The 13,136-nt window shown below is 38.3% G+C and overlaps 1 protein-coding gene across 1 annotated transcript in view; it reads left to right on the top strand.

Moving 5' to 3' along the window:
* CEP152 (centrosomal protein 152) overlaps window positions 1-13,136 on the top strand; it is an 80,479-nt gene that overhangs the window by 41,585 nt on the left and 25,758 nt on the right. The window contains exons 13-17 of the mRNA XM_023510156.1: window positions 1,345-1,549; window positions 7,838-7,960; window positions 8,575-8,684; window positions 9,325-9,453; window positions 9,577-9,709. Coding sequence (XP_023365924.1) covers window positions 1,345-1,549; window positions 7,838-7,960; window positions 8,575-8,684; window positions 9,325-9,453; window positions 9,577-9,709 — 700 coding nt within the window. The remainder of the gene's footprint in view (window positions 1-1,344; window positions 1,550-7,837; window positions 7,961-8,574; window positions 8,685-9,324; window positions 9,454-9,576; window positions 9,710-13,136) is intronic.

Raw genomic sequence — 13,136 nt, 5'->3', positions numbered from 1 at the left:
TATTTTCTTTCCTGCCCTTTGCGTGCCTGGTAGGTTTTAACTGAACGCTGGCCATTTTGCATTTTATGTTTTGAATGCTAGACTTTCTTGTATTTTATTGTCCAGAAAGCTGGGCAGTATGGGGCTCACCATGTTTGCTTTCCTTTTCTCAGGAATCACTGTCCTGTGCTGCTTCTTGTCTAATGATTGAAAACTGTTGTTTCTATTCTTTCATCTGTTTTATGTGGTTTTCTGTTTTTATATTTTATTTGTTTATTTATTTTGAGACAGAGTCTCATTATGTCGCCCTGGGTAGAGCGCCCTGGTGTTACAGCTCACAGCAACCTCCAACTCCTGGGCTTAAGTGATTCTCTTGCTTCAGCCTCCCAAGTAGCTGGGACTACAGGCACCTTCTACAATGCCCGGCTATTTTTGTTGTTGTTTTTGTAGTTGTTATTGTTTGGCAGGCATGGGCCAGGTTTGAACCTGCCAGCCTCAGTATATGTGGCTGGTGCTTTAGCTGCTGAACTACAGGCACCGAGCCAGTTTTCTGGTTTTCTAAAGAGGAAGCTGTATCTAGTCCTTGTCAAATCATGGCAAGGAGCAGAAAATTTCATCTTAATCTTTAAACTTACGAAAATTGAGTTTATGTTAGCATGGCTTTGTGTTTTTCCAGTTGCTCAGAAATTCACCTAGACTTGTGTTTTAGTAGTTTTTTCTTTGTTGTTTGTTTGTCTTTTTTTGAGACAGAGCCTCAAGCTATCATTCTGGGTAGAGTGCGTGGCACCACAGCTCACAGCAACCTCTAACTCTTGGGCTTAAGCGATTCTTTTGCCTCAGCCTCCCAATTAGCTGGGATTACAGGCACCCGCCACAGTGCCTGACTGTTTTTTGGTTGTAGTTGTCATTGTTGTTTAGCGGACCTGGGCTGGATTCAAACCCGCCAGCTCTGTTGTATGTGGCTAATATAGATGCCAAGCCTTGCGTTTTAGTAGTTGAAAGAAATAACAGAAATTACTGGTTAGGATGACTAGTACTTACTATTCCTATAGTTTCTCCGAAAGTCATAAAGGCTGTGTGTATGCAACACGCAGTTTACCAACACAAATGTAAGTCATAGCCGTGTTCACAGATCTAAACTCTGTTCGGGGAGTTTAGCGGGACTAAGCTTGAGAATGGTCTTCCTGTGAATCCATTTGTTTCTACACAAGAGGACATGGTAAAGGTAATATCTTATATAACAAAGACCAGTATGTAATTTTATAGTGACAAAATATAGTCACCACTACAGTTAGTCTTTTTAAAGAATAACCATGCTCGATTTGTTAGTTTATTTAATCTTAAAAATCATAATTTCTCTATTAGCATTGTTCAGCCAGAAGACCCGAATCAAGAGCTTTCAAATGATGAGTTCATTCTGAAGTTGAAAACAGAAATGCAGCGTTTGCTGAGTAGCAACTCAATAAAGCGTCACCTGGTGTCTCAGTTGCAAAATGATCTCAAAGACTGTCGTAAGAAAATTGAAGATCTCCAGCAAGGGAAGAAGGATGAAAAAAGCACGGAGGTTGAGGTTTGTTGAGCCAAAAAGCCGTTTTTAAAAGGCATAATAAAGAAAATTTTTACATATTTTATATTTAATAAGCCTGTGGCCTTCAGGGGTCTGGGTGACATTTTTAGAAGTAAAATTTATTTATTTATTGTTGAGGCAGGGTCTCACTTGGTCCCCCTGGGTAGAGTGCCCTGACATCATAGCTCATAGCAACCTCACACTCTTGGGCTCAAGTGATCCTCTTGTCTCAGCCTCCCAAGTAGCTGGGACTATCAGTGCCCACCACAACACCCGGCCTAGCTGGTTTTTCTATTTTTAGTAGAGAAAGGGTCTCACTTTACTCAGGCTGGCCTTGAACTCCTGAGTCTTGGTGATCCACCAGTCTTGGCCTCCTAGAGTGCTAGGATTGCAGGCGTGAGCCAGCACCCCCAGCCGGAAGAAAAGTTTAAATAAGGAAGTGCTGTATACTGCCAGTCTCTGTCTTCCGATGTTTCTTTCAACTTTACAGTGACACATCTTCAGTAGAAACTGTACTTCTGTAACCATTCTGAACTCATACAACCATTCTGTGTTTCCCTTTCAGTATAGTGTTCAATGAATTCCATGAGATAAATTTAGCACTTTATTATAACAGGCTTTGTGTTAGGTGTTTTGCCAAACTGTAGCCTAACGTTTAAGTGTTCCAAGCATGTTTAAGGTAGACTAGGCTAAGCTGTGATGTTTGGTAAGTTGATGTATTAAATGCATTTTCAGTGTTTGATATTTTGAATTTAGGATGGTTGTATCAGTACATAACTCCACTGTAAGTTAAAGAGCACATGTGTATTTTCTGGTTACTCTTGCCAGGAAGAGTACTATTTTACAGCTATTAAATGAGATGCTAAGTAGTTAAAATTCCTTTACCACAAATACAAGTATGTATTCTATTTAACAAGGTAATTGTATTTCCTCAAGATTGGCTTGTACCAACAGTGCTCTAAAATTGGGTTAAAATAAGTCTACCGTATTGAATTGCTTCAGCATTTTCTCTGTGAGATTTCCCTGGCCCAGGTTTTTATAGTGAAAGACCTTCTGCATAAGGAATATTAATTTCATGGACATACAGATAGGAGAAGCACAGATTGAGGTTATGTCAGGCATTGAACCCACCTCGATGTGCTTTACTTCGTCTTCTCACTTGACAGGTGAGGGAAATGAAACCGGTGAAGTTAGTGACACTTTTGAGGTTACAGAGTCAATGTCAGGCAAATGGAAACTGAAATACATGAATAATAAAATAGGTCCAGGTTATTTTCTGAAGACTGTGTTATCACAGAGGTCTTTAGGGCTGCCCTCCTTTATCAGCTGCCCTTTTCACTCTGCTGCACTTCGTAAACCCTCACCCATCTCTACTCCCTGTTGAAAGTGACACATAAAAGGCCTAGTAACTAAGAAAAGGAAAGGGAAAGGGGAGAATGAATGTTAAGTAATTTACTCTTCTTCCTCCTGGATGGAAATCGTTGTTTACTTCCTATTTTAGTGCTGTTTTATCTCTTGATTCTTTAAACTGGGAGTTGTGTTTATTAAAATAGTTCTATTAAAGCAAAGTTTGTAAGATGTTCTGCTGTGCTAATCATTACAGAATTTTAACTGTGACTAACTTACTTTTCCGAAATATCAATAACAGTGTGTTTTTACTATTAAAATTCTGCCCAGCCTGGTTTCCTCTCCTAAGTTAACTATGTCTGATGAGCAGAACACTGATTTTAATGGTAGTAACAAATGAAAAAGAGCCACCGCAACCCCAGCACATTTAGCATCTTTAAATCAACCTGCTGTAATTGTTGTAATACATTTCTTTAAAAGGGTGGGAATGGGAGCTCGTGTCTCAATTAGTATTAGGAGATTAGAGTTGATTAGTTAAAGCATTTTAATGAGAGTAGGCTAAGATTCAGAAGAACAGGATCCTGATTCTGAGTCTGAACTTAGCTCAGGTATCTTAGCACTTTGTTCTATATTGAATTTACTATTGACATTTGCTATACAGATGCCCTTTCTAATGGTGTTGGTTTTTTTAGCCTTTTCCTTTTCCTTTTCAATTATTTCACCAGAGAGAGCTAATTAATTTTTTAATACTCTTTTTGTCAAGGTACTCTTTGGTCCTGGCAGTTTCTCAGTAGTCTATATCAAAACTCTGATTTGTCTTGAAGTGTTACTTCAGTTTTTCCTACTGATGTCTGTTCTGCTTCAACTTACGATGTAGGAATTTCTTGGGAATATCATCTTGATAATTCCATGCATATTTGCTCAGTAAATATTTGTAGGGTTAATAATACACATGCCCATGTCAATCCCCTTCCTAGGTGGGGAAGAGAGAGGTAGGAACTTAACTAACAAGCATTTTTGTTGTTTCTGTAATGCTCAAGTTCATAGTCATCTAATTAGTCCATAAACACCTTCAGGCTTTGCCTCTGCCTTGTACTTCTCACCTCTTTCTATTTCGCCTGTGAAGTTAGAAAGCATGGTTGGAGGAACATGGAGAAAGAGCAAATCATTCAGGGAAGCTTTTTTATTTTTTCTCAAAAGCCACTCTGTGGGCTCGGTGCCTGTAGTTCAATGGCTACGGTACCAGCCATATACACTGGAGCTGGCAGGTTTGAACCTGGCCTGGGCCTGCCAAACAACAATGGCAACTACAACAACAACAACAAAAATAGCTGAGTATTGCAGCAGGCGTCTGTGGTCCCAGCTACTTGGGAAACTGCGGTAAGAGAATTGCTTAAGCCCAAGAGTTAGAGGTTGCTGTGAGCTGTGATGTCATGGCACTCTACTGAGGGCAACAGTAAAAAAAAAAAAAAAAAAAAAAAAGCCACACTGTAAGGTTTTCTAGGTTTCCATGATGAAGGAAATAATGGCTTTTTTCTTAAGAGACTCTTTCTTAAGAATTTAGAATAGCACTATCCAAAAGAAATATAATGGAGCCGCATAATAATCTAATGTTTTCTATCAGCCCTGTTAAAGTGAAAGTAATAAGTGAAATGAATGTAAATAATGTATTTAGCCCAATATATACAAAATATCATCAACTCAATATGTAATGAGTATGAAAGTTATTAATGAGATGGATTACATTTTTTGTGTGTACAAGGTTTTTGAAATTTGGCATGTATTTTATACTCGTAGTACATTGAGTTTGGACTAGCCACAGTTCAAGCCTCCATGACTGTAAGTGGTTAATGGGCACCATATTTAGCAATACAGATCTGTAAGGAAATGGGCTTCTATAGCTTTGTGTAGTAAGATGATAGTTGTTGGATAAAGTACTATGAGAAGGAATGAGTAACTAGGCTTGAGTGTGAGGGTACGACATAAGGTGGCCTTAGTGAAGTCGTTAAGGAGGAGACAGTGGATGTCTCTCCTGACTAATCTAGGAGAGAAGGGGGGAAGCACATTTTAGCATTGAACAGAAGTGCATACATAAAAGGATTTAACAAATCATCTGGTATAACTAGAGAGCAGAGCATGTGAATAGAAATCTATATTTCACAAGCTCAACCTTTCCGAAACCTTTAATGAAGCCAGAAAGATGTAGCTGTCTTAATATCTATTTTTACAAAGAATGATCACAGCTGTCATCAAATCGTGAGATTAATGAAATGGTCCTAAGCTTCTCTGCTTACTACAGGGAAATCTTCTAAGAAAAACACATTAGTTTAAACTTCCTGGGCATCTTTTTAAAGAGACCTGGGCCATCAAAATTCTCCTCTAAGCATTTCTAAGTATATTTTCCAAGTATTAAGAAGACCAGCAAAAATATTTACTATGTAGTTGATTTGGCATGTTCTTTTATGACCATTTTGGATTTACTGATCTAATTATTGCTTTATATGCTTTGTTTTATATATTTTTTGTTCTATCTTATATAGAATAATTTAAAATTATTATAGAGAGTTACAGTTTTTGTCTTTCATGTCATATGACTATTCATAGCAGTGATTTATTTAAAGCTGTATTCTTGCTCAAGAATTTTATCTTACCGTTATAAATTGGCTCTGTACAAAACCAAAATATGCTGCTTTATGACATTTCCAGGATAATGTGATAAAACTTAGTAGATTGCCCATATATAGCACCGATTGATAGTGACTGGTAGTAGATCAAATATTATGCCATTTATTCCATTTGACCAATGGGGCCATTAAGGTAGAATGTGGTAAAAGCCTTAGGACTATCCAACTGACTTACTAGCAGTCGAAGGCTCACATATACACTGAAATTTTTGTGAATATAGTAAATAAAACTCAGAGGCCTTTTTGTGTCTGATATATAGTAAAGATCATTACCACAAGTTCTGGTGAAGGCTATACTCTGATTCTAAAGACAATTGATAGGCTATGTTCAATAGCCAACTCAGAAAGTTTCTAGCTAGAATCTTTCTAGATAGAGAGATTAGGAAGATACTATGAGAGGCTTGTGTATTAAGTTTCTTGTTTCTGTTTGTTGTTGTTGTTTTTGAGACAGAGTCCTGCTTTGTCACCCTTGGTAGAGCGCTGTGGCATCATTGCTCACAGCAACCTCAAACTCTTGGGCTGAAATGGTTCTCTTGCCTCAGTCTCCCTAGTAGCTGGGACCACAGGCACACACAACACCTGGCTATTTTTAGAGATGGGGGTCTTGGTCTTGCTCAGGCTGGTCTCCTATTTGTGAGCTTGTGTAATCCACTTGTCTCAGCCTCCTGGAGAGCTAGGATTACAGGCGTGAGCCACCGCGCCTGGCCTCTTTTTAAAGATCTTTGTAATGATACTTTGCTGACAGGTACAGAGTCCCTTGTGTGCCTGTGATCATGTATCAAAACTGAGTATAAAATCAGGCCATGATAAGAAGCTCATCTGCCACAAATGAATGTCATAAACTTTAAAAAATGGAGGCCAAGTGTAAGAGAATGAAAGCCATTCTGTGGAGCCAATAAAATCCTTAAAAGTCTCATTAGTGCTCCCCTCAACGAGAGAGAAGCTAACAGAGTATGATTCGTTAGCTCTTCTCTCTTCTGAACTTGTTAGTAGGAATGGCTTCTGGCAAAAGGTGGTAAGTGAACAGGAAAAAGTCAACAACTGGAGCTGTTTCCCCCGTGAAGGAGGTGAAGGCTCCACTGCTCTACACCAAATGGGAAGACTGACCCAAAGCATTAGTGTTTTGTCACCCTACACGAGAATGATATAAACGTACCTTTTTTCCCCCAAACTAGCAGAATGAATCTTGCTATGGGATATTTTTTAAACATTGCAGAAGGTAGCTCTGAGTCCAGGTATATACATAAACCAACAAGTTAAAGATGTTATAAAAATTTTTGTTTCAGCCAATGAAAAAAGAACTTACAAAAATAGGTAAGGAAAACTCTCAGATGGTAAGAGGAAAATGTTCAAAGTTATATAAACAGACAAATCTCAGAAGATGAAAAAAAAATGAACAATAAAAGTATGTAAGAAGTTTCACTTTGGTGACATCAGAAATGCAAATGAAAGCAATTGTTAGATATTCTTTTCCCATCAAATGTAATTCTATCATGAGACTTAAAAATTATGCTTATGCAATAAAATATGTACCTATGAGTTAATGATGGTATAAATGAATACAAACATACTTAGCATAAATGCAAATTTAGTGGGTGAACATATGATTAGAAAATTAGGATGTTTGCATTGTCTCAAAGTATCTGCTCATAAGATACCTATCTTTAATTAGACGAAAAAGAACAGTTAGTTTCCAGTGGTGACGCCTGGTCTTTACTCCCTTCATCAGTTGATTATGATCAGTGACAAGACACGCTACATCATGTGTTTTCTGCAGAGAACACACTGTCACGTCTTGGCATTCACACCAAAGATTTATAAACCTAATTTAATAAAGGAGCAGCATCAGAAAAACCTCAATTGAGAGACGACATCCTACAAAATAAGTAGTTAGTATAGTTCTCTTAGAAGATGTCATGGGTTTGAAAGACAGACTGGAGAACTGTCCTAGATTGGAGGAACTAATGAGACGTGACAAAGAAAACCCATGTGGAGTGACCATCTTGGACCTAAGCAAAGGTCATCAGAGGAAAATTGGAGACATTGTATAAGGTCTGAAGATTAGCTGATAGTCTTGCTTCCATTTTAATTTACTGGTTTTTACAATTGTACTATGGCTGTATTGGGGAAGATTAGTAAGTGGTATATGGAAATTATCTGTACTGTGTTTCCACTGTTTTAAACTGTGGAATTATTTCAAAACGAATATTTGGAATTTTTTAAAATCCTGAAAAACTTTTGACTTCTCTTTAACATGCAGACTAAAACAGAGACCTCAGAACAACCAACTAATCAGCTACTGCCTGACTCTTCAACTTCACACATGATTGCAGACATACTGCAGCTTAAAAATGAAATTCAGGTTTTGCAGCAACAAAATCAGGTGATTAGAAGTATTTTCCATATTTTAATGAAAATTTTCATGGACTCGTTAAATACAAAGGGTATAATAGACTTTTCAAAAGCATACTAGTAGGTAAGTATATTGATGGGTGATTATGAGTTCCATTTATTTTCCTTTACTAGTGATTACTGGGTAGTAGCTTCTTCTGCAGGTAGGTTAGTATAATTCTACTTCCCTTTCTCTGCAGCAGCATAGCTAATAGAGGTGTTCTTTCTTCCTTAGCCAGCCCTTGACCAACAAGTAAAACCTTGCTTATTTAGATGGTGGCTGAAGATGATTGAATACTGAAATTTATTTTAAGGTACTACTTAGCCAGCATTTCTCTGGTTAAGTATATTAATTTTATTCACTTCAAAGTAAATACAAAATTCGAACTCTTACTCCTGTCCAAAAAAGCTACTTGTAAAAGAAATGAATCTATGCTGTTTCAAAACATGAAGGGACTTTTTCTTTTGTAGACTAGTGAAAATGGCATTATATCAAATAATGCTATAGGACAGAGATCCAGCACAGAGGATGTTAAAAAGTAAGACAAGACCAATCAATGAAAATGATGTTAATTTCATCTAAAGATGTTATTCTTTTGTGTCTAGGAACTTAAAGAAACTGAAGAAAAACTGAGAAATACAAATCAAGACTTATGTAATCAAATGAGACAAATGGTACAGGATTTTGACCGTGATAAAAAAGAAGCTGTGGACAGGTACGGTCGAGAGAGATCCCTGTTGAGATCTTGGATTGGCTGAGACAGTCCCTGGCTTTTCAAGTTAGAATTTGGAACACATTTCCCACAGAGACAATGTTCTGTAAAAGGTCGGGTTCTATATCATCATCGAAACTGTAGTTCACTGAAATACTATAGCTTGGTGTGTTTTCTGAGGCTAATCTGGGAAACTATTCTTTATAAAGAAGAAATCTGTGGGAGGGAATATGTCTTCCAAATATGAAATCATGAACTTGGAAACAGAGTTTTGGAACATAACCTACTTGTGAGTCGGGTACTGCTAGTATTTGCGTTTAATAAAGATGACTTAGAATTTTGGAACCACACCCTCAAGTACTTCAATTAATTTTTTATAAATGAAAGTCTTCAACATCGACTACTATCTGCAAAGGACAGGGCATTCTCACTTACATATGTCTAATTTTTCTCTAAAAATATCCAAAGAAAAAATTTTGAAGATTCTGATAAGATCATAGATTATAAATTATTACCACTTTTGGTTGAGGGGATGTAATCTCACCTTAATTATCATTTGTGTTAGAGGGAAGGGGTGCGAAGGCATTCATTTTGGTGTTTGTAGTGAAGCCAGCATCACCTCGGATTTTTGCTTTGTTTCTAGGTGTGAGAGGACTTACCAACAGCACCATGAAGCCATGAAAGCCCAAATACGTGAAAGTCTATTGGCGAAGCACGCTTTGGACAAACAGCAGCTCATTGAGACTTATGAGAGGACTCACTTGCAACTTAGGTTAGAATAAAAGGGGTTGATTGCCCTTTCAGCAGACTACATTCTTTTCCATAATTTAGAGGAAATTTGTTACTCAGCCTTGGTAATTTGGGTGATAATTTAGTTGCCGGTTTTGTGTCCCAGGTCTGACTTAGATAAGATGAATAAGGAGGTGGCTGCTGTGCAGGAATGCTACCTGGAAGTGTGCAGAGAGAAGGATAATCTAGAATCGACTCTCAGGAAGACCTTGGAAAAGGAGCAGCAGGCTCAGGAGAAGGTACACAAGTTTCTGTTGTATCTGTCTCACCTGACTTGACAGCCCTCGGTGCTGTTATCCAAACGGACACACTTGTTCTGGGGAAGTGAAGGGGCAAGGTATTCATAGAATCTCTTCCCCTTTAGCTGTGTCACAGCAATATGGCTTGCTCACACAATACCGTGAGTACCGAAATGATTATTAAAACCTTAGTATAAAATGGCACATATATAGAAGAAAATGAATTTTTTTCTTCTAGATTTATTCTAGAAGGCAAAAAAGTAAATCAAAGTCATTTTAAGTCTGAAACCTACATACCTTCATTTTTCAAGACCAGCTGTGTAGTCCTGTGACCACTGTACAGAGTATTCTGTCAGAAGCCTTTTCCACCGGCTCACTCCTTTTGCAGTATCTAATTGTCACTTTACACTTCTGGGGAGAAAGGCAGGAGTTTGAGCAGTGGTCTCATGATAGGGAAGGTGATAGTGTGAGGGCGTGGCTAGGAAGATCTTAGTGTTAGTACAGGCAGTCCCCAGGTTACAAGCCTCCAAGTTAAACACAGCTCACCTTTTCGAATGGAGCCTATTTCAGGTCATAGGTAGATGTACCTGTTCCAACTTACATACACATCCAACTTGAGAACAAACCCACAGAACCTATCTCGTTTATAACGGGGGACTGCCTGCCTGACTTCTCTCAGGGAATCTGGAAGGGCTACAGTGGATTCTCTCACTCTGCCCACTCCTTCCACGTTGCCCTTGGTGAGCATCCAGGAATAAAGTCACGTGTAAACAGTCACTGCTCCTCTTTTCTTCCCTCCCTGGCGTGGCGCCTCACCCGGCCTCACACAGGTCTGACTGTCCCTTACACTTTGGACCAGGTGGCAGACCACAATTTGAAAGCCACCTGCCTCAAGATCAGAAAATATTTTGAAAGGCTTGAGTGAATGTTCTATACAGAGATTTTGGAGTAAGTTATATTAAAGCAACCTATCGCTACTGCAAACTTAGAATAGTAAAATGCAGGTGAGGAATTCAGTTCGTTTAATATTTTGATTATTTTTGAATAGATTAATATGATGAGAAAGCACGCTGTGCATACATATCGTCTAGTGGAAACAGTACTTCCAAAGGGAGCGGTTTGAGTGAGTGCTGGCAGCAGAAAGGTTGGAGAGGGTCTTGAATTACCTCGAAATTAAGGACATAGCTTCAGTAATGTTTTAAAAACTTCAATAGGGAGAAGATCTCTAGTGTGGTTCCTTTCTTAAAATATCTAAATTGGCAAGAAGGTAAGAGTGATTCTCTGAAAGTGGTCATTCTTTTCAGGAATATTTTCTGATACTTTCAAAAGAATCAATTTGACTATGAAATTTGGTCTCATATGACAGGTCAAATTAATAGCTGCTCCTGGCTAATATTTTGATATGTGAGTGTGCAAAAGTGCAAGAAAGAAAATTAAAACTGCTATTTGGCCCTTCAAAAGCAAAAGCGAACCTAGAGATAAAGGTTTTTCTTTAAAAATTCTTGCGCCATAAAACTGACTCTCCCCGCCTTTGGGAAGTTGCCTATACATTTTTAACACATTTATAGTTTTATCAGGATACAGAGCAGTTTTGTCACCCTAAAACACCCTCTTCTGGTGTCCCCTAGTGCTTAGCCCCTCCCTACCCCCACTTAAAAGGCCAGTGTATTTAAAGCATTACAATTTTTATTTCTTCTTTCTCTAGGAATCCTTTAGTTTTTTTTTTTTAAATTACAGATTTTTGTAAGACCTTAGTAGTCTTTATAAGCCTATCAGAACTGAAATACCCGTACATTTAGGAGGCGTTAATTTTTTCACATCCTTCACCAATTTGCTTTTCTTAGCAAATGTTTGTTTCATGCACACAATGGAGGAATCTTATTAAAATCTATAGCAAGTGAGGGGACTTTCAGGGTAGCCTTTCCCTATACGATGTAAGCTATTTTCCTGTGGTTGAGCTCTAGGTAGCCAACTTAATCTGGATACAGCATTTATGAGAGCGGTGACACCAAAGCCCAAGGGGATATTTTCACGTTCCACAGGTGCTGCTTTTTGAAACACTTGTTGAGTCAGGCTGTGGGTTAAGTAGGAGCTGAATTTCAAGTTTAACAGCTTGTATCAGCCCAGAACTTTCCTCACATGTTAACCTGGCTCACTGAGAGAAGGAGAAAAAACTCACATACACAGAACTCTGCGGATTAGGTAGTAATCAGTGTGGACCGTGACTTCACAGACAGGGCAGAGATGCTCAGCACTCCCTTCATAATGCTATTCTTATACACATTCTTAAGCTTGCTGGATATAGTTATGATGTGATGCAGAGCCAAGTAGGTGCCTCTTAGAGGATTTTTTAAGTTTTTTGCATCCAAGTTAAGTATAAGTTTAAATGTTTTTAACTTGGAGACTGTAAGTATCATGCAGAGATATTTTCTTGAATTTTGTTTAAAGAGACAGCTATTGGAAGAAAGAGAAGATTATGTAAGCAAACTGCAGGTCGGAATTGAAGAAAACTACCGAGATACCCTTGTGATGGAAAAGAGCAAGTGGCTAAAAGAACAGGAAACTAATATTAAACAGCAAGTTGAAAATGAAGTGGTGTTAGTCAAAGCACACTGGGAGAAGGAACAGACAGAGGTGTGGATTTAAACTTTCTGGTCACCATGTTTTTTTTTTTTTTCTTTTTTGTAGAGACAGAGTCTCACTTTATTGCCCTGAGTAGAGTTCCATGGCTTCACATCTCACAGCAACCTTCAGCTCTTGGGCTTAGGCGATTCTCTTATCTCAGCCTCCTGAGTAGCTGGGACTATAGGCGCCTGCCACAACACCCGGCTATTTTTTATTTTGCAGTTTGGCTGGGGCTGGGTTTGAACCTGCTCCCCTCGGTATGTGGGGCTGGTGCCCTACCCACTGAGCCACAGGTACCGCCCAGTCACCATGTTTAAAAAAATGTGGGAGTAGCTGCAGAGGACGATTCTTCCTGAACAGACATATGTAATAATTTTTAATTGCCAGGCATATACACAATCACCCATTTTACCTTTCAGAATTGAACTATTAGCAGCTAACCATACCAGTTTTATTTTTAAAAGTTTATCCCCCCCATGACTCTTCAACCCAATTCAGGATATAGCATGTTTTAAGGGCACATTTTTCCTCAAAATGAAACTATGATCTAATGTCATATTGTGAAATGCTTCTTTCTGATAACTGTAGACCAGTATCTATAATTAACAAATAATCCACATCATGGGTTAAAAGAAAGAGGGAATGGGTAAGCTCAGAAGTACGGAGTGTATGACCTCTGTTGCCTACATAGCAAATGAGATTAGGAAATGCTCATAGTGCCCTGGAAAGTTAAGATCAAATTGTGATTTTAAAAATTTATTTGGAGAGGAAAAAAAATTCTCAAGCTTATTTAGACAAGGTT

The sequence above is a fragment of the Otolemur garnettii genome, unplaced genomic scaffold (genome assembly GCF_000181295.1).
Source record: "Otolemur garnettii isolate 467f Iridium unplaced genomic scaffold, OtoGar3 scaffold00011, whole genome shotgun sequence".
Taxonomy (NCBI): Eukaryota; Metazoa; Chordata; class Mammalia; order Primates; family Galagidae; genus Otolemur; species Otolemur garnettii.
Note: the sequence above shows the minus strand (reverse complement) of the source record. Positions and strands in the feature narration are given on the sequence as shown.